This window comes from Triturus cristatus, chromosome 4_1, assembly GCF_964204655.1.
Source record: "Triturus cristatus chromosome 4_1, aTriCri1.1, whole genome shotgun sequence".
NCBI classification, from domain to species: domain Eukaryota; kingdom Metazoa; phylum Chordata; class Amphibia; order Caudata; family Salamandridae; genus Triturus; species Triturus cristatus.
In genome coordinates this window covers 933936231-933961074 of record NC_140585.1, presented here as the reverse complement: position 1 = coordinate 933961074, position 24844 = coordinate 933936231, and the positions used below count along the sequence as shown (strand labels likewise).

General features: G+C 49.7%; 1 protein-coding gene across 12 annotated transcripts in view; it reads right to left on the bottom strand.

Annotated features, from left to right (window-relative positions):
- Positions 1-24844, bottom strand: part of LOC146855858 (uncharacterized) — a 922371-nt gene that overhangs the window by 528691 nt on the left and 368836 nt on the right. For all 12 annotated transcript variants that reach the window (XM_085653813.1, XM_085653801.1, XM_085653802.1 and 9 more), the window contains 2 exons: positions 11280-11360; positions 8214-8300 (listed from right to left, as the gene is read on the bottom strand). In XM_085653813.1, the coding sequence (XP_085509939.1) occupies positions 8214-8300; positions 11280-11360 (168 nt within the window). The remainder of the gene's footprint in view (positions 1-8213; positions 8301-11279; positions 11361-24844) is intronic.

The window sequence follows — 24844 nt, the reverse complement described above, 5'->3', positions numbered from 1 at the left end:
TTACTGATATATTCAAATGTCATCCGCACTTTGCCACCATAGCATAAAGCATGGGTCGCCCCACTTTATCCATTAGCAGACTTTCTCTACGAGCAGCACCATTTTGCCTCATCACATGTGCAAAACTGACGGGAAAGGAGCACATTTTAGTGCAAGGACTGGTGACAAAGAGCTCTCCAACCCCAGCGCCGGAAACAACGACATCACTCCCTCACAAGACCTCTGCGACTCACTCGCCTCGTTCTTCCACAGCAAGATCGCAGACATACACAACAGCTTTGGCGCACAGACCACGCACCCAACCACCGAGCCGACGCCCCCCACCACCACCCTCCGCGCCTGGACCCCGGTCAGCACCGAAGACACCATCCACACGATGAACACCATCCACTCCGACCCATGCCCCCACCACGTCTTCAACAAGGCCGACTCCGTCATCGCACCCCAACTCCGGGACATCAACTGCTCCTTCAACACCGCCACCTTCCCGGAGAGCTGGAAGCATGCCGAACTCAGCGCCCTCCTGAAGAAACCATCAGCAGGCCCCACCGACTTCAAGAACTAACGCCCCATCTCGCTCCTCCCTTTAACTGCCAAAGTCATCGAGAAGACCGTCAACAGACAGCTTGCCGCCTTCCTCGAGACGAGCGGATCCCTCGACCACTCGCAGTCCGGCTTCCGAGCCAACCACAGCACCGAGACCGCCCTCATCGCGGCCACTGACGACATCCGAGCCTTGCTCGGCAACGGGGAAACAGCGGCCCTCATCCTCCTGGACCTCTCCGCAGCGTTCAACACTGTCTGCCACCGCACCCTAGTGCAGCGCCTCAGCAACATCGGAATCCAAGAGAAGGCACTAGAGTGGATCAGCTCGTTCCTCGCCGGAAGAACCCAGAGAGTCCGCCTCCCCCGTTCAGATCCGAGGCCACCAAAGTCATCTGCGGCGTACCACAAGGATCATCACTCAGCCCCACCCTCTTCAACGTCTACATGAGCCCCCTCGCAGCCATCGCACGCCAACACAACCTCAACATCATCTCATACGCCGATGACACCTAGCTGATCCTCTCCCTCATCAACGACCCAGCCACCGCCAGAACCAACCTACACGAAGGGATGAAAGACGTAGCCGAGTGGATGATGAACAGCCGCCTGAAACTGAACTCAAACAAGACGGAAGTCCTCATCCTGGGATCATCACCCTCCGCCTGGGACGACTCCTGGTGGCCCCCTGCCCTTGGGTGCGCTGCCTGGGCAGCGCACCCAAACCAACGGACCACGCACGCAACCTGGGCTTCATCCTGGACTCCTCCCTCTCGATGACCAGACAAGTCAACTCTGTCTCATCATCATGTTTCAACATCCTACCCATGCTCCGTAAGATCTTTCGATGGATCCCCACCAAAACCAGGAAGACGGTCACCCAGGCACTCGTCACCAGCCGACTGGACTACATAAACACCCTCTACACCGGAACCACAGCCAGACTACAGAAAAGACTCCAACGCATCCAGAACGCCTCCGCACGACTCATCCTGGACATCCCCCGACACAGCCACATCTCCGGACACCTGAGACACCTGCACTGGCTCCCCGTCAGCAAGAGAATCACGTTCCGACTCCTCACCCACGCACACAAGGCCCTCCACGACCTGGGCCCCAGGTACCTCAACAACCACCTGACCTTCTACACTCCCACCCGCCAGCTACGATCGACCAGCCACGCCCTCGCCGCCGTTCCACGCATTCGAAGAGCCACCATGGGAGGAAGATCCTTCTCCTACCTGGCAGCCAAGACATGGAACTCCCTCCCCATCCACCTCCGTCTGACCCAAGACCACCTCTCCTTCAGGAAGCAACTCAAGACCTGGCTGTTCGAGCAGTAGCGGACCTTCCTCCCCCAAGCACCTTGAGACTCTCCGGGGGAGTAGCGCGCTATACAAATATCTTGATTGATTGATTGTGTGCTTAGGCTGCTGGGCCCCTCCCTTAATTCATATTTCGACATATTCCATATATTTACATGGATATATAGGATTAAAAAGCCCAATGCACATTTGCCAAGCCAGACTCATTTGCGGTGCCAGTGCTCCTTACTCACTTGTTTCTCTTTTTTATTTACTGAATTCAAAGATAAAACAAAACAAACCTAAATCGAGCTTCAAGCACACATATTGCAGCACCCATCCCGGGCACTGAAATTAACATCGTAGAGTTACACAAGTAAGCATTATCACAACGTTCCAAACAGTATATTCATATATCACCGGAGACATAGCTATTCAGTTCAGTTCAAATAGCTTTATTAGACAACATGTATCATAAAAGCATAATTTGACATCTATACAATAAAACAGTATCTGTTCAGTGATAAAAAGATTTTACAATACAGAAAGTCGTTTAAAAGTATCTTGACATGAAATTAGTAGCAGCACGTTTGAATAAAAAGCATAAAACAAGTTTAATAAAAGACACTATATACATAAAGGGGCATAATCCATCACGGTAATCAATGTATAAAGTGCTAGTGCTATCTCTATCATAAGCAGTGTTCAGAAGTTATAGAACAGGCCAATATAATATATGGTCTAATCATAGATAATGAGACGTAATTATCTACATTGGAGTCGCACCTCGTATGGCTCTGATTCAAATTAATCAAGCTTGGCCTAAAAACTTGGCCACTCCACATGAAAACAGAACACTGAGATCAGATTTTAAAATTCGCAGAGCAAACCGGTGATCGCGGGTGCCCATATCCCTGCATATTGGTTTTAGAAATTTGTTCCTAGCTTTATTATAAGCATGGCAAGCAAACAGGACATGAGCAACACGCTTCACAGCACGGGCAGCTCTCTGTCATGTTCTCGGCTGTATGCCACTTTGCTATTCGGTTATTAACAGGGAGCGTGCCATACCTAAACTGAATGTACAGAGTCCTATCTCGTGGGACCTGGATCACATCTAGGTAGCTATTCAGATGTCCGCAGCCGAGACGGTCATAAGGTCCCTCGCCTCTAAATTCCTGGAGTACATGTTCCAGATCATGCCCCGGCCCCGTCACACCCCATCACTGCAAGGGTCCATAAGGACGCCTACCTCCACATGCACCCAGTTAAGCAGCTTGAAGAGCCAGCACAGCTGTTTGGTGGGTTTGTGGGTGGGGGGGGGGGGGGGGGAGAGAACTGATTTCCAGGACATTGCAATCTGATGTTTGAATAGGACAAACACCAAGTCCACAAACCTATGTAGATATTTGTCCCCTTTAGCCCATGTATGTTTTCCCAACAGGACGGATTCCGGTGTGACCAGGAGTGCTGTGTCGACTAATGTTGAAGTTACCCCCACAATCTCTGCGCAGGTAAATGGTAGCTCCAGAGACTCCCAATCCATGTGAATAAAGCCTGCGTCCATCATCCTGCACCATGTGTAAGCTGACGAGGTGGCTGGGAACATGTATGTTATTCGTCGGGACATAAGGTATTTCTGGTGCACATTAATTAACTTGCGTGTAACAAAAGCACGGGTTGCGGAACACATTACGAACCTGGCTAAGGGACTGGTACGAGTGCTTGCCTGTCAGTTGCGTTCGCAAATCGCGTGACCAGTGTTCACATACCAGAGTGTCCGGCTGACACCTGACAAGCTGTGTGAAGAGAGGTTGTAAGCCTGTGTGATGGCCATTTGTAGCGATAGGCGCTGGGGGAGGCCTGCCCCCAATGTGATGCAACTGCCCTGTATATCACGTGATATGTCAGAAAATGTCCTGTGGTAATGCAACAGGTATCTCTTAGTTCCTGAAAGGAGAGGAATGATCCCTCCTCAAACAAAAAAATTGCCTGTACACATCAGCCCCGTCTCCCGCCAGCTTCGTATCTCAGGATTACAGCCGACTCCCTGAAGCACCGCCGTCTGGCATAGGGGGATCAATGGTGAATATGCTGGTGGGGTCGACCTGTCGTTGACGTACCACAGCCAGCAGTAACTTGCGACGTGCATCGGGCGCGATGAGTAGGGGGACAAATGCCCCGACAAGGAGAGCCAGGTGTTAATAGGCATCCCGTCCAACAATCTATATACTGCCATAGGCTCCGAGGAGGAGGCTTTTCCCAGCCAGCGTATCCGCCTCTGCCGCTGAGCCGCCTCGTAGTAGAGCTCATAGTAGGCACCCCCCATTTCCCCTCCTGCATGGGCCTAAAAAGCTGTGATAGCGTCAACCGGCGCCTATCCGAACCCCAGATCAGCTCCACAAGGAGCTGGTTGAGTTCTGCGAAAAGCAGACAGGTAGCATAATACAACAAGCGAGAGTGAATAAGCATCTTGGAAATCGCCACCCTACCCACGGGGGATACAGAAAGCAATGTCCAGAACAGCAGGCACTCCCGTATAGAAGTCAAAGCCTCTCCCAAAGTCCCATCGAGGTGATCAGCATCGGTGTAGGGGCGATTCCGCGGCCTCTTGGAACGACAACGGTTTGATCTCGGGTTCAGCCAGACCTCCAACTGTGGGGTCTCCAGTGGTGGCGTCTCCATCCCCTTCACATGTAAACATGTCCAAGCATCCTCGGGCTTTGAGAAGAATCAGGTATACTCACTGTTGATGGCCTTAAGCCTCACTGGGAAGAGGAATGCGTATTTCAGTCGAGGTTCCGGAGTTGCCATTTAACCGAGGTGTAGGTGTTACGATGACGCTGCACCTCCATGGTGAAGTCCGAATAGGCAGTGATGGTAGTGCACTCGAATTGCCTGGGGCCCTTTGACCTGAAAAGCTGAAGGATCAAATACCGGTCTCTAAAGTTCAGGTGCCGCGCTATCACAGGTTGCGGTGGGGCTGGCCCGGTATGTGGTGTGCCCGCTCGATAGAAAAGAGCTTTGGCACCCTGCCGGCCAAACCAATGGATCCAACCATTGCTCCAGGAAGAGCTCTACATTTGGCCCCTCCACTGGCTCTGTGAAGCCCAAAAAGCGGACGTCGTTCCACCGTGAACCGCCATCACCTTCCTCCACATTCCGCTGCAAAGCGGTGTTGTCCATCCACATTTCCTGTACATGATATTGTAGCTCCTGCACCGTGAGCCGCATTGAGGTAAGAGCGGATCATCCACCCTTGCCACCAACTTCTGGTGATCACTTTGGAGCAAGCCCATGTCTATGGACGCAGCGTCCATCTTCGACTCCAAGATACACTTAGAGTCCAGGATGGCCTGCAGTATCCTTTCAAACTGTCCCAAATGTTTTTCAGCATGGATTCCATTTGGCATAGGACATTGTCTCCCTGTGCTGGTCCTCCTTCATGAGGCACGGGTCTATACCGGATTGAGGTGGTGGGGGGGCGACCTTAGGAAGTTTAGGTTTCTCCATCATCTCTCGCAGGTGGGGCCCGGTGCCAAGCTAAATCACTACCCGTGCGCCTCTGCACTGCGGGCACAGCAGGCCAAGTATGCTACCACACTCTCTGCAGCCGGCAGTAGAACTCCACATCACTCCCAAAGTACCTGGGCGTTGATGCCAACTGCGGACCAGTCGTGCTGTCCAAGGGACCCTGAGGGTAAAATGTACCAAGGTACTTCCGCCTGCAGCTTTGCCACTTACCAAATCAATGCCAGTGCAGGGGGGCTTATTACTTGTGTCCACAGACCACAGCCTCCTTCAGTACCAGCAGTTGACGCCTCCAGGTCCAAAAAGTGACCAGGCCAGGACACCAGCTCTGTAGCGAGCCCCTGCTGCGAGGCCCACATATTCAGTTTAGGCTCTGATAGGTATCAATGTCCTGAGGCCCACTCAGGGCCCCAACTCTGACCCGGAGTGTTCACAGGTCCCCTTCTAGATGGTCCCAGCATGTAGTGGCCCCACCGCTGGAGTTATGAGCCAGGAGTACGGGCGGGAGGGGCAGGATTCCCGTCAAAATGCTATACGCCGCTGATGTACAAGGCCGCCCTCTGTCTTTAGTACCCCCGCGTAGGGCGCTCAGATGTCAGGCCCCTCTCCTGCATGGAGTCTTTGCTGGCGGCGCACCTTCTCCAAAGGGCCAGCCATCCTTTTCGTTATGGTCATGGGTGCCGCAACCCGATCGCCAACTGAAGGCCTCTGCGCCTCGCACTCCTGGGCCCAAGGGTCCCCAGATGCACCCCTCCCCCCAGACTAGGGGGAGGGGTGCTGCACCCCACCTCGGGAGGAGATCACTAGGCCAAGGGGATCCCTCATTCACCACCACCAGGACTACAGGTCCTGTCTAGAGTTAATGGACGCTGCCATTTTTCCTCCTCCGGTTGGGTTTGTCTGCTACGGCCCCACTCATAGCTGCAATCTGGGTCTTCCGGAGGGTCTGGGTTTTACAGGGGCCTTGAGCGCGGTGCAGCCCCTACAGAAGCCTCGGGTTACCGGCTAGGGAAGGATGCTGCAAGATTCTTTACAGGCCCCGACCAGAGCTCTAATTTAGGCACCATCTTGGCCACACCCCCTCACTAGTTCCTCTTTAATCACATTTTTATGTCTCCTTAATATTCTTCCTGTTCTTTGAAATAATGAGTTATTCATGTGGAAGGTGCCTGTAACAAAACTGTACTCTGAGTGCAATCTCAATAAGAATAGCTAACTACAATTATTTCCAGCATTGCATATTCTACCCCTTCTCCTTAAACACATCAGCAACTGCAGTCTTGTTTTACAGAAATGCACCATCTGCTCTGCCACTTCAATCCCAACAGGTTCCAGCAGGGCAGACTGCCAGCACTTCAAAAGTGTGTTTCTTCTCAATTCCATTAGGTGCCCACTGTCCTGATGCAAAGGAATCAGTTTTCAGATAGGCAGACTTTGATTGTTTTGGCCTCTGGACTTTTGTAAAATGTTTCTGTTCCCAGAAATCTGCGATTTAAACATGAAGTTAAACTGTGTGTGAGGAACTTAGAAAAGGTTTTTATTGCCTATGGGCTCTTATTTTTCCTCACTTCTTTAACTACTGCTTACATCTAAATCTTTACATTGGAGGCTCAGTGATGATGTAATCTGCCTGTGGTTAGGTGCCACCTATATACACAATTCCCCTTTGCTCCTTTAGTTTGCTGCTGTCGGGCTAAAATTGAAAATTAATTTAAGAGGTGAAATTCTAAATGATAAAATGCTCCTCTTCCAGTGGCGTAGAGAAGGGGCACGCACTTAGGGAACACAATTGGGGGTTTAGCCTATTGGAAGCCACAAAAGAGTAGGAAAGGTTGGTGCCTCACTCCAAGAGTACAGATTATGAAGATTAGATTTATGTGGTTGTTTCAATATATGTTGTAAACCCCTGTTGGATCTTACAAGCACCATTCATAGAACATAGTGACTCAAAGTCTGACCTAAGCCTTCCTCACCAGTCACCTAGAATCAAATCTCAGACTACCACCAAGGCTTAAAATATTTCTTCTTATGGGGGGGGGTCATCATTCTGCTGCTGTGTAATATTGTGCTTGACATCTTGGTTACTCAGTTAATGTGCTGTACTCTTCTCAAAATGCCTGCTTTTCATCACAATAGAGTGCCTTGAGACTCGCACGGGCGAGTAGCGCGCTTTACAAACCCAATACATTGATTTATTGATTGTAAGAGCTGCTTTCTGTTTAAAGCCATCCGTTTGTTAATCTGTCCTACTCTATGCTTTTTAAAATCCACAAATGTGGTAAATTTGCTTTTGATGTAAAGTTTTGCACTGGGAAGGACAGCTGAATGATTATCCATAGCACCACCTCTCGCCTCCAACTTAATCCACTCAAGATAACCTTAATTCTGATCTCTGCATTGCACTCCACTCAATCTGACCAAAATCACTGCAGCTCAGGTTCAAAACTCTGCAAACAAACCCTTCCAATCAATGCTGTCAGGTAAATTACTGTGCAGAATCAGCCCTGCCCAACCCGTACGTGCAGCTAGCCTCAAATCCTTCATACTGTGCTTGCTTCCTTATGTTCACTCACAGTCTATTGAAATTCTTACCGATCTTCTAAACTCTGATTCTGTTTTTCAAGCACAAGCAATGCATGCTCATCCAATGCAAGCAGTTGCTCAAACACCAAGGAGGGCGCAAACAGCCCATTTTCAATCAAGTCAAAAACAGTGTCACTGCAGTCCGTATTCACAGCACTTCTGCGCACACTGCAAAGCTGTCTCTCAGTCACCTTTGCCTACTAGTTCCTTAGAAACATTTACAATATGCCCACTTTTATTATTTTAACTTACGGTTTCACCAATATGTGCTGCATGATCTTCTTCTAAGCATTGCTGCTGTTCTTCAGATGTATGACCTGCAGGATCCTCCAGTGGCTCCTGAATAAGCAAAATTGCACACGTCTCAGCACCTCAGTTACAAAAAAAGCTGCAGTTCCGGCAGTAATCATTGCCCAGTCTATCCCTTAAGCTCAATTACATGGATGTTCAGGGCTGATTCTATGACAAGCTGCCTAGGGCACCACCATCAGAGATTGCAAATAACTGTACAGCGGTGCACAAATCTAACATTTAACAGCCTATGTCAGACTAACTGTAAGAAAATGCCCTCTTTTTGCATGGTTTCCCCACTTTTTGCTATACTACTGATGTGCTTTGAATGAGTGTGCCTGGGTTCCTGCCAAAAAGGTAACCATGGCCTATGTTCTTTCCCTAAACTGCATTGAAAACAAAACCCAATTGTCACTCTTTAGCCACAGGTCAGTCCCTTGAAAATGGTACCACAGGAACCAAGGGCACTGTGGCCAGGGAAAGTCTCCAAGGGCAGCATCACTTATTGTGCCACCCTTAGAGGCCCTGCACCTTTACTCATTCACACTGTCTTTGCAGTCTGCGTGTTTTGGTGCAGAACAATGTGAAGAGGAGACATTGCACACATCCCTGTGTGCCATGCCTACAACCCACTGCCATGGCATAGGTCAGCCACCCCTCTAGCTGGGTGCGCTATACCAGTGGTGAGGGTACAGGTGCATGAGTGTCTAAGCCAATTCGTAGACATTGTAAGTGCAGTAATGCCATTAAGAGTATATGGTGCTGGGAGGTTGTCATTACGAACTCCACAGTACAATAATGGCTTTACTGAAAACTGGGAAGTTTGGTATCAAACTTCTCAGCACATTAAACCCACACTGATGCCAGTGTGGGATTTAATGACAAAAGCACACAGAAGGCATCTTAGAGATGCCCCCTGAAAAACGACCTAACACTAGGGTCCAGGCTGAGTGGCTGCTCACCAGCTGCCACCACCTCACCAGCTGGACCCTTGGGTCGAGAGCCTGCTGCTCTTGGGGGTCTGAAACAATGCATATCCTGAGACGAGGTGCCAAGCCTCCTCCCCCAGGATGGACAGGGTCCACGAAGGGGAAGTTTCAAAGGCTTGCCGCCTTTGAGAGCTTCCCCAGGCCTTTTGCTGCCTCCAGCAAGTGGCCCCCACCGGTTCTGAACCCCTTCGCCAATCCCACCCCTCAGGTGGGGGAGGCAAAGTGAAACACAACTCTCCGTCCCCGCCATCTTGCAGAGGGGGACCCAGCCAACCAGAGTCAGACATATGCCCCCATCCCACTGGAGGGTGGCAAAATAGGGGGTATACCCACCCCAAGGAAGGGACCCATTGATCCCAGCCTTTAATTACCTGTAAGGCTCCTACCTTTAGTATTTAGGGGCCACCCCGAACCATGCCTCCTAAGACAAGAACCGACAAAGAAGAAAAGAAGGAGGACCGAAGAGCCGTGCTGAAACTAAGAAGAGGAGGACGCCCACTGACATGGCCCCAGCCCTACCTGCCTATCCCCACCTCGACCCTGCTGCAGCGGAATTCCGGTGTGTCTTGCAGCCAGCAACCTAAAGAACCCCAAGGACCTGGCCTGCCTTCCACAGAAAAGACTTTGTCTCCTGTGAGCACCAGATTTGCTCACCAACAGACTCAGACCCCAGCCGAAACCACGAGCACCTGTTGCCCATGACCTGGGTTCGAGTGGCACAACACCACGCAGAGGCCCCCCCGGCGATCCTGACCAGAGATCTGGTCATCTCTGACCTGCCTCAAATCTCCAAGCGCAGCCTGCAGCCTCTTTCTGGAGGATCCCCCCCGACCGGAGCAGGTAAGAAAACCCGACACCTACAGACACCCCTGCATCCGAAGTCCCAAGGCCTTGGGTGGCCCAACTGACGGTGTTCCAGCATCCCAAGGCATCCCAACTTACCTCTCTAACTGGTGGTCACCTACAGAAGATCTACGTCCCCGAGCCTGCAGTCTTTGTTGAAACCGGAGGCTGCCCATTGAAATCAACAGGGAACACGACAACAAACCAGCACCCTGCACCCAGCTGCCGCTGCGGGTGTACTTTGGGTGCTAAATCGGATCCCCCTTTGCCCTGAACTAAACCCCAGAAGCTTTGCTCCCACAACCTTGTGGCCTGCTCGTGAGCAGCCACCAACCGGAGGCCCCCTATCCCCCATTGGATAACATTGGGTGTTCTGAGAGTGCATCATCGACCCTGGGGGAACCCTGGTTCTTACCCCAGAATACCAACTCCCACAACAAAGTATTTCCCTATTAACCGAAACTTCATTTCTCTTCATAGGAATACACTGACTGTTTTTCATTAAAAAAAATTCCAAATGTGGAGTTGGTTTTTGCATTGAACTTTAAGAAAACTGCAAAGAGCTAAAAATTGCTTACTTATCCTTTCTCTAGGACATGTTCCAGTGGGATATATAGGTGTGTCACACGGAGTAGAAAAAGTAATCCAGAAAGTAATCTGCAAAGTAATTCAAAATAATCTAACAGTAATTTCCACTGTATTGAAAACATTTACAAACCTGTAACAAAGTCATTTTCCTTCAGCTTGCTTGTATTGTTCAACCTGCCTTGAAAATGATCAAATACAGTTACCTGTGCCAGGCATGCTTGGTACTAAGAAATAAATACAACTAAGTAACATTTGTATACAAATCAAATTGCTCTAAGTTCAGTCTTTGAGTGTGTGACATCATTTGCTGATTGAGTGTGCACAACAAATGCTTAACATTACCGTCTTATAAAGCCTTACTACTCGCCCACACTACCACAAATGGAGAGTAAGGTGCTATCTACTTTTTCCTCTGCCTACCTTTGGGGTTCCACTGGACTCTATGCACACTATACCTCATTTTGGTATAGTATATACAGAGCCAGCTTCCTACACTACCCCCTATCTATCAGCACTGCACACAAGAGAGACAGCAGCCCTGGCTATGAGTGTTGCACATTCAGTCACACATAACTCACTTTTGGAGCCCAGCTTTATGGTCACTCACCGTGTCCTCCTGAAGCTCAATTTGTTGGCCCAAGCATTCACTCTGTTCAACAGGGATGTGAACGGTCCACGGAAGAGGCACCTGTGACAATAAAATGTTCTGAATTAGGTATGTTTCTGCATTTGAATAAGGGAAGCACAAGGCAGGATGTTTAGATATTAATGAACACAATAAGCTTTCAAAGTCCCAGGTCTGCTAAAATCCTTTACCACACAGTGTGCAAATGCCCTATGGATGTAACTCTGGTACATCATCTACTCGGCAGAAATAAGTAACGCCCTACTACTCTGCGCATGGTGCCGTTCACACTGAATTTAGAGCGCAGGACAAACACCAGGTGCTAAAAGTCAGCATGAACAGCACGACATAACACACTCCGCTCCTTGCAGAACTCCGCGTAGCGTGGATGAGTTTTTTGATCACTTTGAGGAGTTCCACTTAGTGGAACTCCACCCAAGCCTAGTCTCCGCCGACTGACCACAAACTGTAGGAGTGGGAGAGGTAGAAACGCATAAGCAAATATTCCGGACCAACTCATCCATAGTGCATTGTCCAGGGACTGTGGGCGTGGTAGTCTGGCGGCAATGTTTGGGCTTTTTGCGTTATCAGCAGAGGAGAGCAGATCTTTCTGTAAGAACTCCCCTACAGTGAAAGTACATGTGTGGGACCTGGGGGTGGAGTTCCCATTCGTGGACTTGTTGATGCTTCCTGCTGAGCTGGTCCTTTGTATGGAGTTGTCCAACCCTGAAATGTGCTGAATGAGTAGATGGACTTGGATTGCCCACCGCCAGATGCTTTGGGCTATATTGTACAACTGTGGTGAATGTGGACAGTACAGAATTCAGCGGCCAGGTTGATCTGTAATGTCCCTTACCGTCATTCCATTACACCCCATCTGATCAAACTCCATTGGCTACCAGTGAGATTACGTATTCAGTTTAAATCCCTGACCCTTGCTTTTAGAGCTCTTAATGGTCGAGGCCCCGCCTACCTGAGACACAGACTGAAGATCTCACAAGCATCCCGAAATCTCAGATCTAACCATCTCCGCCTAATGATCTGCCCCCGTTTTCGTTTAGCGCGAACGGGAGGAAGTGCCTTTGCTGTAGCCACCTCCAGACTGTGGAATTACCTTCCAACAGAACTGAGATTCCTGACTTCTGAGCCTCTGTTTCGGAAGAAACTTAAGACCTGGCTCTTCTCTCTGATCTAGCCCACTCTTTTCCTCCTGAACTCCTCTGAACCTCACGAGATATTGTCTTCAGCGCCGGGACACCTCCGTCGGAGGTAGCTGCGCGCTTTACAAACCTCTAAAATAAAAATAAATAAATGTGTGCCACCTTGCTTCTGTAAATAAAACTTGCAGTCATATTGTCTTTGCTCATTAGCGCTCTTTGTTTTCAATGAGAGGATGAAAAGCCCTGAGAGCAAGCAGGATGGCTAGCAGCTACAGGAGATTAATGTGAAGAATTTGCTAGACTGGTTTCCTCTGACCATGCAGAGTGAGATGCTGAATATGTGCTCCCCAACCTGTAAGCAAGAGGTCTGCGATGATGGTCTCTTGTGGAACTGGGTCCAGGAAGGGTAGCCCCTGTAACAGGTTGTTTGTATTCTACCACTGCGGACCAACAATAGATCGTGACCCTCTGCTTGTGACCACTGTGCCACTAAGCATTCCTTTAACAGGTGCATGTAGAGCCTTGCATGAGGACTTTAACAATACAAGACGCAATCATGCCTAGTAGGTGCATCACAGTTCTGACTGTTTTGAAAGGCTTGTACTCTGGCTGAGCTGGGATAAGCTTTTCCCATGTGCGCATCTACGACTGCCCCAAGGAACGGCTGAATTTGAAAGGGTTGAAGGTGGGATATTGTCAGATTGATGATACAACCCAGAGTATGTTGGGTGTGAATTGTGGTCTGGGTGTGCGTTAGACAGAGTTGTTGCGCGGTGCTCATGATCAGCCATTGTCTAGTTAAGAGAACACGTGGATGCTGCTGCTCCTGAGATGAGCGGCCCCCAAAGCCAGACATTTGGTGAACATTCTCGGCGCAGTGGTAACCTCGAATGGGAGCCCTTTAAATTGATAATGATGTCCACTCAGATATCTGCAATGTGCTGGATGTGGAAGTAGTGGCATATGCAGATCATGCATGTTTAGAAACCGGAAAATTTATCACACTAAGACTAAAGATGCATGTGATCCAGGGCAGTAATGAAGTCTCCTTTCTGGAAGAGTGGTATAGCCGTCCTGTAGAGTCACCATGTGGAAGTGCTCTGACAGAATGTATTTTTTGAGAGGCCCGAGATTGAGGATAGGCCGGAGGGAGCATTTTGTTTGGGAATAAGAAGGTAGAGAGTATATATCCTTTACATGGTGTTTAGGTGGAATGGGCTCTTTGGCTCCATTGTCCAGAAAGACCTGTACCTCCCTGTGAAGGAACATTCTTGGCACAGGGGTAACCCCACTTTAAATTGAGAAGGACATCCCCTTACCACAAACCTCAGATATCTGGAATGTGCTGGGTGGACATGTATGTGGAAATAGGGGCACATGCATATCTTGCATGTTTAAAAACCGGAGACGTTATCGCACTAAGTCTAAAGATGCAGGTGAAACAAAATAACTATTTGTGATTTTAACAGCCTACCAGCAAAACCTCACTTCCATACAACAGTCCCTGGCTAGAGCAACTATCTCCTTTTTCCGTAAAACACATCATCTATTTGTTTCTTACTGGAAGCCCCACAAAAGATGTGCTCTTTTCAAGGCAGGAGTTGCACGACGGTTGGTCTGGGCCAATGGTCCGAGGAGGTAACGGTGGTGCAGGACGGCTTTAAATATCTGTGGGTCTTCCTGGCTGCTTTGCAGCCCTTATCATGGGAAAGAAACCTAGCCCCTCTGTCGGTGCAAATCAAGGAGCAGACTTGCTCCTGGTCACATCTACCATTCTCTTCGGTAGGTCTGCCATTTTCAAGATTGTCTCCCTACCCCGTTTATTATATCAACTCCAAAGTCACCCATATCCGATACCACCTAGTTGGTTTACCAAACTAAACTCTATTCTCTGGCATTTTCTTGGGCGGGGGGGTTTGGCTCAAGTGGTGTTGAAGACATGCTTTCAATCAACCTATTGCGGTGGACTGGCAACACCACATGTCCAGGCATATTATGCCGGGCTAGATCGCACATGACCGTGAAGGACAGGACCAATTTGAAGCGTCACCACGGCCTCTGGATTAATTCGGTGGACCGATTGCCCCACCTCCAAGGTACCCTCCCTGGGACCCATGAAGTGGATAGGGCACCCGACGCTGCCAACGACAGCCTTCGCTACCCAGGTACCCTCTCCATGACCCGCGCAGTGGATCGGGGCTCCGACCCAGCTACCTTCCTCCTCCATCGCCACAGCGGCGGACCCAACGATTTTTGATTCTACATAGCAGACCCGACTTGACGCTGCCCCGGATGTGTGATTCCTCCGCACACCGGCGAACCTTCCTCCTACTCTGACAGCACAAAGCCTCCACACGCCCCGGCAATACCTTTTCAACGCTGCCGCCGTCCACACGGATCCATTGACTTACTGGCCAGCCTCTCCTTGTCACTGTACAGCACCCTAAATAAATTTGGCAACCCGGTCCTGAAGATGATCCTGACTAAATAGGATTGAAACACCGTCGACCAATCGTACAGTGCAACTCACGGCGCATACTCAACCTTGGTTCATAAAAAGTTATATATCTTCTAATCACTGAAAAGAACTAAATCTACTGGACCATTGATTCTCGTATATATATTTTTTCATCACCTGGTCACCTTGTGTCTTTTGTTGTGTTTTTACACTTTTCACTTGCGCCGTCACTCATTGTATCACGAGCACAACTTGCACAAAGTTCTCTGGGTTGCCTTCGCAATTTAGGCCCACAGTGCTGCTATAACTGTTTTGCATAAACTGTGAATTTAAATATATGATGCCATGAGTACTTTTGAAAGAATACTAGGAGTCTCTCCTTTTTTCTTCTGCCTTGTAATGTCGTGAACATACACTTGTATCTGCCTGCCTCATTGAATCCGGTTGAGACATTGTTGTCAATTACATACACACACAGGCATATTATGCGTCATCACATCTTCTCATAGTAAGCGATTGGTGGTATGGAGATAGGTTGGACCCTGCATATGCACTCGAGCAATGGCTGATGGGCCGCACCCCTTCATACACTCCTCTATGCGGGCCTGGCCCGAAAAGCTTTGCCTCCGGCGACCGTCACGGTCTTTCAACTGTGGAAACACACTCTCCGCAGCTGGGATGGTGAGGCAGAATAACAAAAGAGGCTCCCCCTTTGGCACAATGGCCTCAGCTAGCTGGGCTCCCTGGCTCCTCAGGATGGGAGACTATAGGAATCTCTAGTGTGGGGGATGTCCTCCATGGACAGACCCTGAAGTCCTTTCAAGAATTGCAGCAAGAATATGTGATGCCCCAATCGTAATCCTACAGATATCTCCAGTTCCAGCATAAATTCTCTCCGTATCTCGCACTCCAGGAAACTATATCTGACTTCAGTCCTCTTGAGGCAAAAGTATTCATGGGGGCACAGGAGGAACACAAGATCACCTAAATCTATAGCACACTTGTCACGAATAGCCACACAAAGCTGTCTAAAACACGGGAGGCCTGGCAGACAGACCTGGGCCATCTAGAAAATGAGGACTGGACCGAGGCGCTGGCATCCCCACGAGGGGCTGGCATCCCCACGAGGTGCCGCCATAGCGACTCGCCTATGATACATACAGTTTAAGTACTTACATAAGGTATGTTATACTAGACATCAATTCTGGCGAGCTGGACTAATATGCACCTCCACTTTGCTTGCGATGCCAATCGGCCGAGGGTACCCTCATCCTTTCCGTATGGCTGTGCACATCCCTCTCAAGATTCTGGCACAGGGTAATTGCATGTATGTTGCAGGTTTTGGGCTGGGACATTCCTCATTCACAGAATAACCCTTTTATACATAACGAATGACATTGGGGGAAATATCTATAAAAGTCACTTACTGCTATTGGACCTAAAACTTGCGATGTGTAACATTGCGAGGGCCTGGAAGGACACCTCCTCGCCTTCTGTTGAAGATTGGAAGAGGGGCCTGGATTTTTGCATGGGGTTGGAGATATCTGTATTTGCTGCACGGGGCTGCCCCCGAAACATCCCAAGAAATGAAAGAGATGGGCAAATTACAGGGGAATCTATTTAGAACCTATTCCATAGATTGACATTATTCACTATTTCCACTAGTTGGGGTGAACATGGTATCAGTGATTTAACTACTTATCTTGGGGCTGACTCAACATGTATCGTATCACATAACAGATATATGACACTTTAGTTGACTGTTAATGTAATATGTCCTTACGCATATAATTCTTTTTTTCACATCTTGATACAAAATGTAGACATCAATGGAAAATGCTACTTACCAGTATGCACCTGTTCTTGGCATGTAGAGCTGTAGATTTGTATACTTGTGCTTAGATCGCCATCTGGTGTTGGGCTTGGATGTTTGCACTTTGTTTTTGTCTTGGAAGAAGTCTTTCTAGTCACGAGGTAGGTGACTTCTCCTTAGGACGATGGTGCGCATGGGCATCGACTCCGTCTCCAGATGGTTTTGCCATGGAGGGTTGTGATGGAGTTAGTAAGAAATATAAAAGTTTTCCATGTGTAATGTATGTTAGTAAGATACTACTGGAACAGATAGCGGTATCCGGGAAGGCGGGTGGGCGTATACGAATCTACAGCTCTAAATGCCAAGAACAGATGCATACTGGTAAGTAGCATTTTCCGTTCGAGGCATATGAGCTGTAGATCGTATATTTGTGCATAGACTATACAGCAGTTACCTCCTTAGCGGTGGCTACCTGTATCTGTTGCAGTGGTTTGAAAAAGTGTTCTTAATACAGCCTGGTACACACTAGTTTGTTGTTTTACTTGCACATCTACACAATAGTGTTTTGTGAAAGTGTGTGGTGTAGACCAAGTGGCTGCTTTGCAGATATCATCTAGGGGAATGTTCCCTAAGAATGCCATAGAGGCCCCTAGTTAGTGTGTGGAATGAGCTCTTGGGGGAATGGTTAGCGTGCGTTTGGCTTTAAGATAGCATATTTGGATTCATTTAACAATCCACCTTGCAATACCCGCTTTGGAAATTGGATTGCCCTTATGAGGTGGGAAGAAAGCCACAAAGAGTTGTTTGGTTTTCCTAAAGGATTTTGTCCTTTCAATGTAGTAAAGTATTGCTCTCTTAATGTCTAATGTGTGAAGCGCTTGTTCTGCCACTGAGTCTGGTTGTGGGGAAAAAAACTGGGAGCTCAACAGACTGATCGAGATGGAGAGCCTAAGAACCACTTTGTTATGATGGATTTGCAAAAATGGTTCAGCATGGTTAATGCCTGAAGTTCACTAACTCTTCTCAGAGATGTGATAGCTACTAGGAGGGCTACTTTCCAAGTGAGGTACTGTAGTTCACATCTGTGCAGAGGTTTAAAAGGGGGACCCATGAGTCTAGTAAGGACAGTGGCGGCTGGTAACATTTGAAAGGGGTGAGGCATAAATACTGCACTGTGGCGAGCGAGCGCCTGAACCAACTACGGGGGGCGTACGGTTCTCCACCCTTGAAAATTTTGAAAAAAGTGTGGCCAAATGGTGCATTCTCAAGCAAATTTGAGAAAGAGGTAGCTTGTCAAACACATCTCTGGGAGTAGCCAGACAAGTCTCTTTGCACTTCCACACATACATCACTCTCCCTGCATTCACATAGGCACACTACTCACCCTGCACTCATAGACCAATTACTCACCCTTCCCTGACAAATCACTAAGCCTGCATTCACCCATCCACATCACTCACCCTGGACTCACACAGGCACACTGCTCAACCTGCACTTACACAGAAATCACTCACCCTTCACTGCACTGCACTCAAGCACAGTCTTGTTTGGTTGGGCGAGGTAAGCTAGGTTTGTTTTTTTAAGCTGAAAAAACAGTTCTTGGTAACCAACAAAAGCCCTGCCATGAGTTCAAATTAATTCAAAATGATATCAAACCTATATCAAACCAGCTGCAAATTACAATCAATATCAATGGTTTAAAGGGAAAATATGTGCACTCCTCCATAAAAGGAAAAAAAAAAGAGCACATCTTGATATACACAAACATGCCCTCACATTCACCCTAAGGTCTATCAAATCTTCTATCAGGGCCTAATGTTAATTTTCCACCTTAAATGATAGACTTCTGCAATTATTGCTCTTCTTTCATCCATCCCTTGCACATCAGTCTCACATTCCTCCCTCTCACTTAATAACTATGCATCAGAGTTCTCCTCAAAGGGTTTAGATATCAGAACACACCTGGCATTTCCTTAGGCCCACCTATTTGTGCTTACATTTTGCCCACACTTTTCACTCTCTGTCACACTACTTTTCCTTTTCTCACCCATCTGTCACTGAGCTAATTATCATTCTCAAATCTGCTAAGCCTTCATATGCACAGTGTGACCAATTCAACTCCCTGAACACCAAACCATTCACCTTCCTCTCTCTTGCTATCTTGCATGATATCATTTTTCTATCATCCTTTCAACACAGCCACCCATCATTGCTTCAAATCTCTGCAGTTGTCTTCTAAACCCTTTAAAAAAAATAACATTGATGACCCTTCACGCCCAGACGTCTACCTTCCCTGACTCACTCGTTCTTGAATGACTAGCATTGTTTAACATACTTCCTCACTACTCACAGACTTCCTCACCTCTTTCAATCTGGATTCAGGATGCTGCACGCCACAGACACTGCCTTCACTCACCTATCTAACTTTATGACCTCTGCCGATTCACACACACTTTACTTCTATTCTTATACTTGCTGACCTCTCTGCAGCATTTGATCCCATAGACCACCACTCTACAGGACACACTACAAACATATCAACATGTTCTAAGGTGAAAATGCAGAGGAATACAATGTAAGAGCGGGAAAGATGGGGGGACATGCCAGCTGGTTTAGGCCTATCCTGCAGCGATCACTTGTTACACAGAGTGCCTTGTCATTTAGGGATTGCGGTTATATACAAGCAACAGATTATTTTCATTAATAGATATAAGGCAAAACACAGGTCGCAGTCATATGTATAGAAGAGTATACTTTTCGCCGCAGCACACTATATAACACACGTCAAGTCAAACAAAGGCCCGCATCAGTTCAAATAATGTTTTACGACATACAATACCCATCGACATCACACATCCATCCATGTGATCGTTAGTCGCATTCACATTTCATGTCTATTTCTGTCACTGTGCAACTCAGTGCCCTCACTCACCTGGGAAAGCAAACACACCTGAAAGTAAAGTATGGCTGGTATCCAGTACCAATAACATCAGTGGCATTACTTAAGTTACATGAGACGATCGAGATGGAGGGAGGGGAGGCGCCAGCAGCCGGTGCTGGCTGAGTCGGTAACTGGAGGCCAAAGGAGGACGCCCTATCACATCCCACCTGTAAACTCCGCTGCATGCTTTCATCGCTCGCTTGCCGTCACGTTCTCATCTGGGGGGTGACTTGGCGACTGGGGTGTGCTCCTCGTCTCCCGCCTCTAGCCTTCAGCCTCCAGTCAGGATGGCAGCAGTCGCAGGCTACGGTAGCGGCCGAAGCAGTGAGAGTGGCCCTGGGGCTCTTGTAAGAGCCACGGGCCAAGGTGAGCAACCGAACTCCCAGTGGACCCGCGGTGCATTAAGCAGTGCGACTTCTACCCCAGGGGGCAGAAGTGGCTGGCCTAGTTGCTGAAGCGGTTTGTACCCGGGCTAAGGGTCGCCAGGAGGGAGTGGACACATGGCCCAAGTAAGTCTTGTTTGGGCCCTGCACTCGCGCATTACTTTCACTCCGCCTTTCCACGTGCTGGCTCATAACCCCTGCCCAGAGCCTAAATAGGAAGTGCGGGAAAGAACAGGATCATTTGGGATAGGATGTAGCCGGGATCGCATGACTGGAGGCAAACTCTCCCAGAAGTAGGGGCGCAATGAATGTACGAGAGGTAGCAGATACAATAAAGAGTAGCTTGCAACTCACTTGTGTCTGCGTCGTCTACAGCGCCAACATAACAACTGGCAACTACGGCGAAACAAGTCCACATTCGTTCAGAGCCCACTATACTGTACGCACTACCAAGCATCCCCATGGTGCTTACCTTCCTGAGGGCTTGTTCTAGCCTGCCAGGTTCCAGGAGTGTTCTCCCGTCAGCAGGGCTTCTGTCTTCACTCTGACTACAGGCCCAAAATACCATTCAGATCTGTCTCCATAGTTGAAGCGCTGGAGATCAAATGAAGGCCTTCACTTCCACACAGTCCTGCGGTTAGCAGCGCAGTAAACCGACACCTCCTCAAGTCTGCAAAGTGTCTCTTCAGAATGGCTGGGAGCACTGAGCGCGGCAAGTCCAGCCAGCGGGTTAAGACACACGAGAGAGAGCAGACCTCTGAAGTTCAAGTCCGAGACAGCTAGAAAAACGCAGACCGCCCAGTAATGAATTAAAGTTGTACGGCAAACTGCGCACAATCGACTTTTAAACAAGCCACCGCCTGCTTGCAGCCTCTACCCCACCCCTTCATAACTCATCATAGGGCAGGAACCACCCCCTGTGACGAATTGGCAACGGGATTGGCTAGACAGCAGAGATGCCCCCCGTCCATTAGGAGACTGGGGCTGCTCAAATGAAGCAGGCAATCCGCCGTCCCTCGCTCTCCTAAGAGGAAGGCAGCAGCTAATAGTAGTGCGCATGTTCGGGCTGGTCGTAACAATGACCATGCCCAAAACTGAACATGCGCACTATTACTGCGCTCACAGACAACAACTGTCAACTGCTTCTTGTTGTCTGTCAGTCACCACCAAGTGGGCGTGCCCCGGGGTCAGGTGCCAGCACGGAACAGCCGCGTGGCGCGCGTGACTCGAGTAACACAACACAACATTAGAACGCAACGAACGAGACTGAACAAATGATGAATGAGCCCTGGGGGCATATGGCATTAGTGGCAGGGGAGGCAACGCCCCAGTGCCCAAATGGACGCACCGCCACTGAGTAAGGACAATATTTAAATTCCATACTGGAGAGGGTGGAGCTCTAGGTGGAATTATTCTTTTAAGTCCTTCCATAAATGCTTTAATAGCGGGTACTTTAAACAAAGACAAGTGTTGTCGGTTTTGGAGATAAGCTGCTCTTGCACCAAGATGTAGTCTTACGGATGTATATGCTAGGTTACACTGTTGTAGGTGCAGGAGATAGCATATGATGTTTTGAAGTACGAGTTACTTACCTTTGCTAACGATGTATCTGGTAGAGACGATTCTAGCCGCAGATTCCTTCACGTAGAATTATCCCCAGGTGTTAGACTGGATCCGGAAAACTTCTTGCCCAGCATCCCCGCATGCCGGGGGTACAGCATCACGCAACTCCGCCCAGGCTTCGTCCGCGCACGTGACGTCATCGAGGTCACATAAGTCCCACCCCGGCGCGCCTACGTCAGTTTTCTTCGGAGAACATTTACGCGCCACAACGCGGAGCCAGCAGACAAAACTGTGAGAGTATAGGAACAGTGTGCGAAAGAGCAGAAAAAGGAATGGTGAGGAACAACACCAGAGAGAGTAGCGCCCGGCACTGCAGTACCCAAAGGCAGGGAAAGAATAAAGAACAGGGCAGCAACCCTGCCAGTACAGAGACAGCTGCCCCCTGGAGACAAGGGACATATGTAAAAATGTCACGATAACATGCAACCGGACTACAACCCCAACCAAAGACAAGGAAGGGGAACCAGTCGGGGACACACAGGGAACGACAAAACTCCAAGACATCCCCATCACAGAGTGTGACAACCCCCATCAGGAACAAGGGCAGAGGCACAGCCAAAAAGACCCCAACCACAAGGATCGCAAAGAGTCAGAATTATCAACAAACCCATCCTCCCAAGTGACAGCGGTGAGGAAAAAGCGGACTGCCCAACAGAAAGAGGGAAAGAATGTACTCATAGAAGACACAGCCACACACAGGGAAGTGAGTGCAAAAGACCAAATCACAAGCCCTCGCAGAACGGGGAGGAAGGGCAAGCCGTGAAGGAATCTGCGGCTAGAATCGTCTCTACCAGATACATCGTTACCGAAGGTATGTAACTCGTACATCTGATAGAGAATACTAGCCGCAGATTCCTTCACGTAGAATAGATACCCTAGCCATACCCAAGGGAAAGGAGGGTCTGCGAGAGGACCCCACCCACCTGGGCAGAACAGAGGACCGCCCGGGGGCCGAGTCCAAAAACAGGGCGAGGAGCCCCGTCCCCCAGGCAAAGGGGAAGCGAAGTGAAGAAGATGATTGAGGACAGGCTCTCAGCAGAGGAAACAAGGCAAGGCGCAAAGAGGACAAACACCCCACGCCCACGTGAGGCAACAAAACCTCCGCCGAAGGCCAAGGCAAGGAAAGGAAAGGAGCACCGAAGGAGAAGAGCAACCTAGAGACTCCAAGGAGAAGAGGCAGAGCAAAGGCAATCCCAGACAGGATGGCGCCGAAGGAGAAGAGCAACCTAGAGACTCCAAGGAGAAGAGGCAGAGCAAATGCAATCCCAGACAGGATGGCGCCGGCAGCAAGAAGCAGGCGGGAGCCGAAAAGGGGAACTCAAGGTCACCCAGAAAGAATCGTCCAACTCCCCGCAGGGACAAACTGCCCCAGTAAGAGAGTCCAGAAGCCAGTGACCATCCCCCCCCACAGGGAGAAGAGGTAGAACCAAGTGCAAGGCCCACTGGAAGCAGCGGAGAAGGCAGGATGACAGTCCCACTAAAGCCCCAAGAAGGCACAACGATGCAGAAAGAACAAGAGGGCGTCACTGGCAAGCTCCGCCAGATACCAGGGACACCACCGAACGAAACACTCAAGCAAAAAGGGGGAAGAAGAAGGATGCATCCGCAACATACCATAATGCCACGAAGAGCAGAAGCCTGCAGGTGACCACAACTCCCCAGCACATACCAGGGCTATATAACAGCCAATCCTGCTCCACATAGGGCATGCTATATCCCAAGAAATGGGAACCTCTTAGGAAGAAACTTCTGCAGCAGAGGACAACAACAACAACAAAAAAAGAGACCTACGGCAAAAAAACCCGTAGGAGGCCTATCAAGCAGCCAGAGGGGAAACGCAGAGGGCCAAATCTCAGGCCCAGCATGGTGTAAAAAAACAAAACAAAAGAAAAACACACAGTCCAAAAGGCCAACAGAACCACAACCTCAGCTAGACAACCAGGGCGACCGGCCCCAACGGAAGAACAGCTCCAAGAACTAGATCAACACGCAGGTCACTGAGGAGGAGATGAAGGAGGGGGAGGAGGAGGTGGAGGACGAAGCCCCGCCAAGAACCTCTGGATAGCAGAGTCCGAAGGGGCATGGAACAAATGAGCACCATCGAAGGGAAGGTCCACCAGCCGTTCTCGAACATTCTCCGGGAACACACTGTCCCGCAGCCAGGCATGGCGACGAAGAGCAACTGAAGAAGCCATGGCATGGCCCAGCACCTCCGAGATGTCCAGAGCGGAGCGAAGGATAAACGCTGCCAGCTCCCGACCATCCAAGACATGGTGTCTCAAATCTACACAGGCACTCTCCTGAGAAGCTGCAGACATAAAGGACTCCGCAGAGTCCCACAAGCAAGAAGTGGCCCTAGCCAAAACACACAGTGTGTTAAGTGCCCGCACAGCCGCACTGGTAGAGGCAAACATATTGCGCCCCTAGGAGTCCAGCCAGCGGGCCTCCCGTGACGGGGGAAGACAACAGCAGCGGCAGAGCAGGAAAGGCAGTCTGCAAAGGGGGCCTCTGGTCGAAGGGTGAAGAGAAAGGCACACCGGATCACGAGGTGCCGGATGGTTGTGGTGCAGAAGGTGCTGGGGCACCGGGTCCCCTGTGGCGGGACGGCCCCAAGTCCCCAAGAGAGAAGAGTGGAGCAAACCCTCGAAGGGAAGCAACAGTTCCCAACCACCAGAGCCCTGATGGAGAACCTCCAGAAGATGATCTGCGGGGAAATGGGTAGCTGGATCACCCATGCGCAAAATTGCCACAGCCATGGAAACGGCGCGGACGAAAGCCGCATCCGCCTCTGTAGGGACCCGCGGAGGGGAAAGCAGCCCCTCGTTAGGTGACGGCTGCAAGCTAAGGCGGCCATCCCTCAAGCCAACCAGGGGAAGGAAGGGCCAAGGCCGAAAGGAAGGAAGAGGGACCAAAGAGTGGGGGACTTGCGGCTCCTCAGGCGAAGACGGCGGTCGTGGAGACGGCGAGGCGCCGCCTTTAGACGACGTCTGGGAAAAAGACACAACACGGCGGCCCGTCTCCGGCAAGGATGACACCAGCAACCGCCGAACCTCTTGAGAGGAGAAGGCTTCCGAAGACGAGTCAACGACCTGACGTCAGCCAGGCACCAAAGAGTCCGCAACCTGAGGCAGGACACCGTCGCCGACCGGCGCCGGAGGAGACGCCGGGG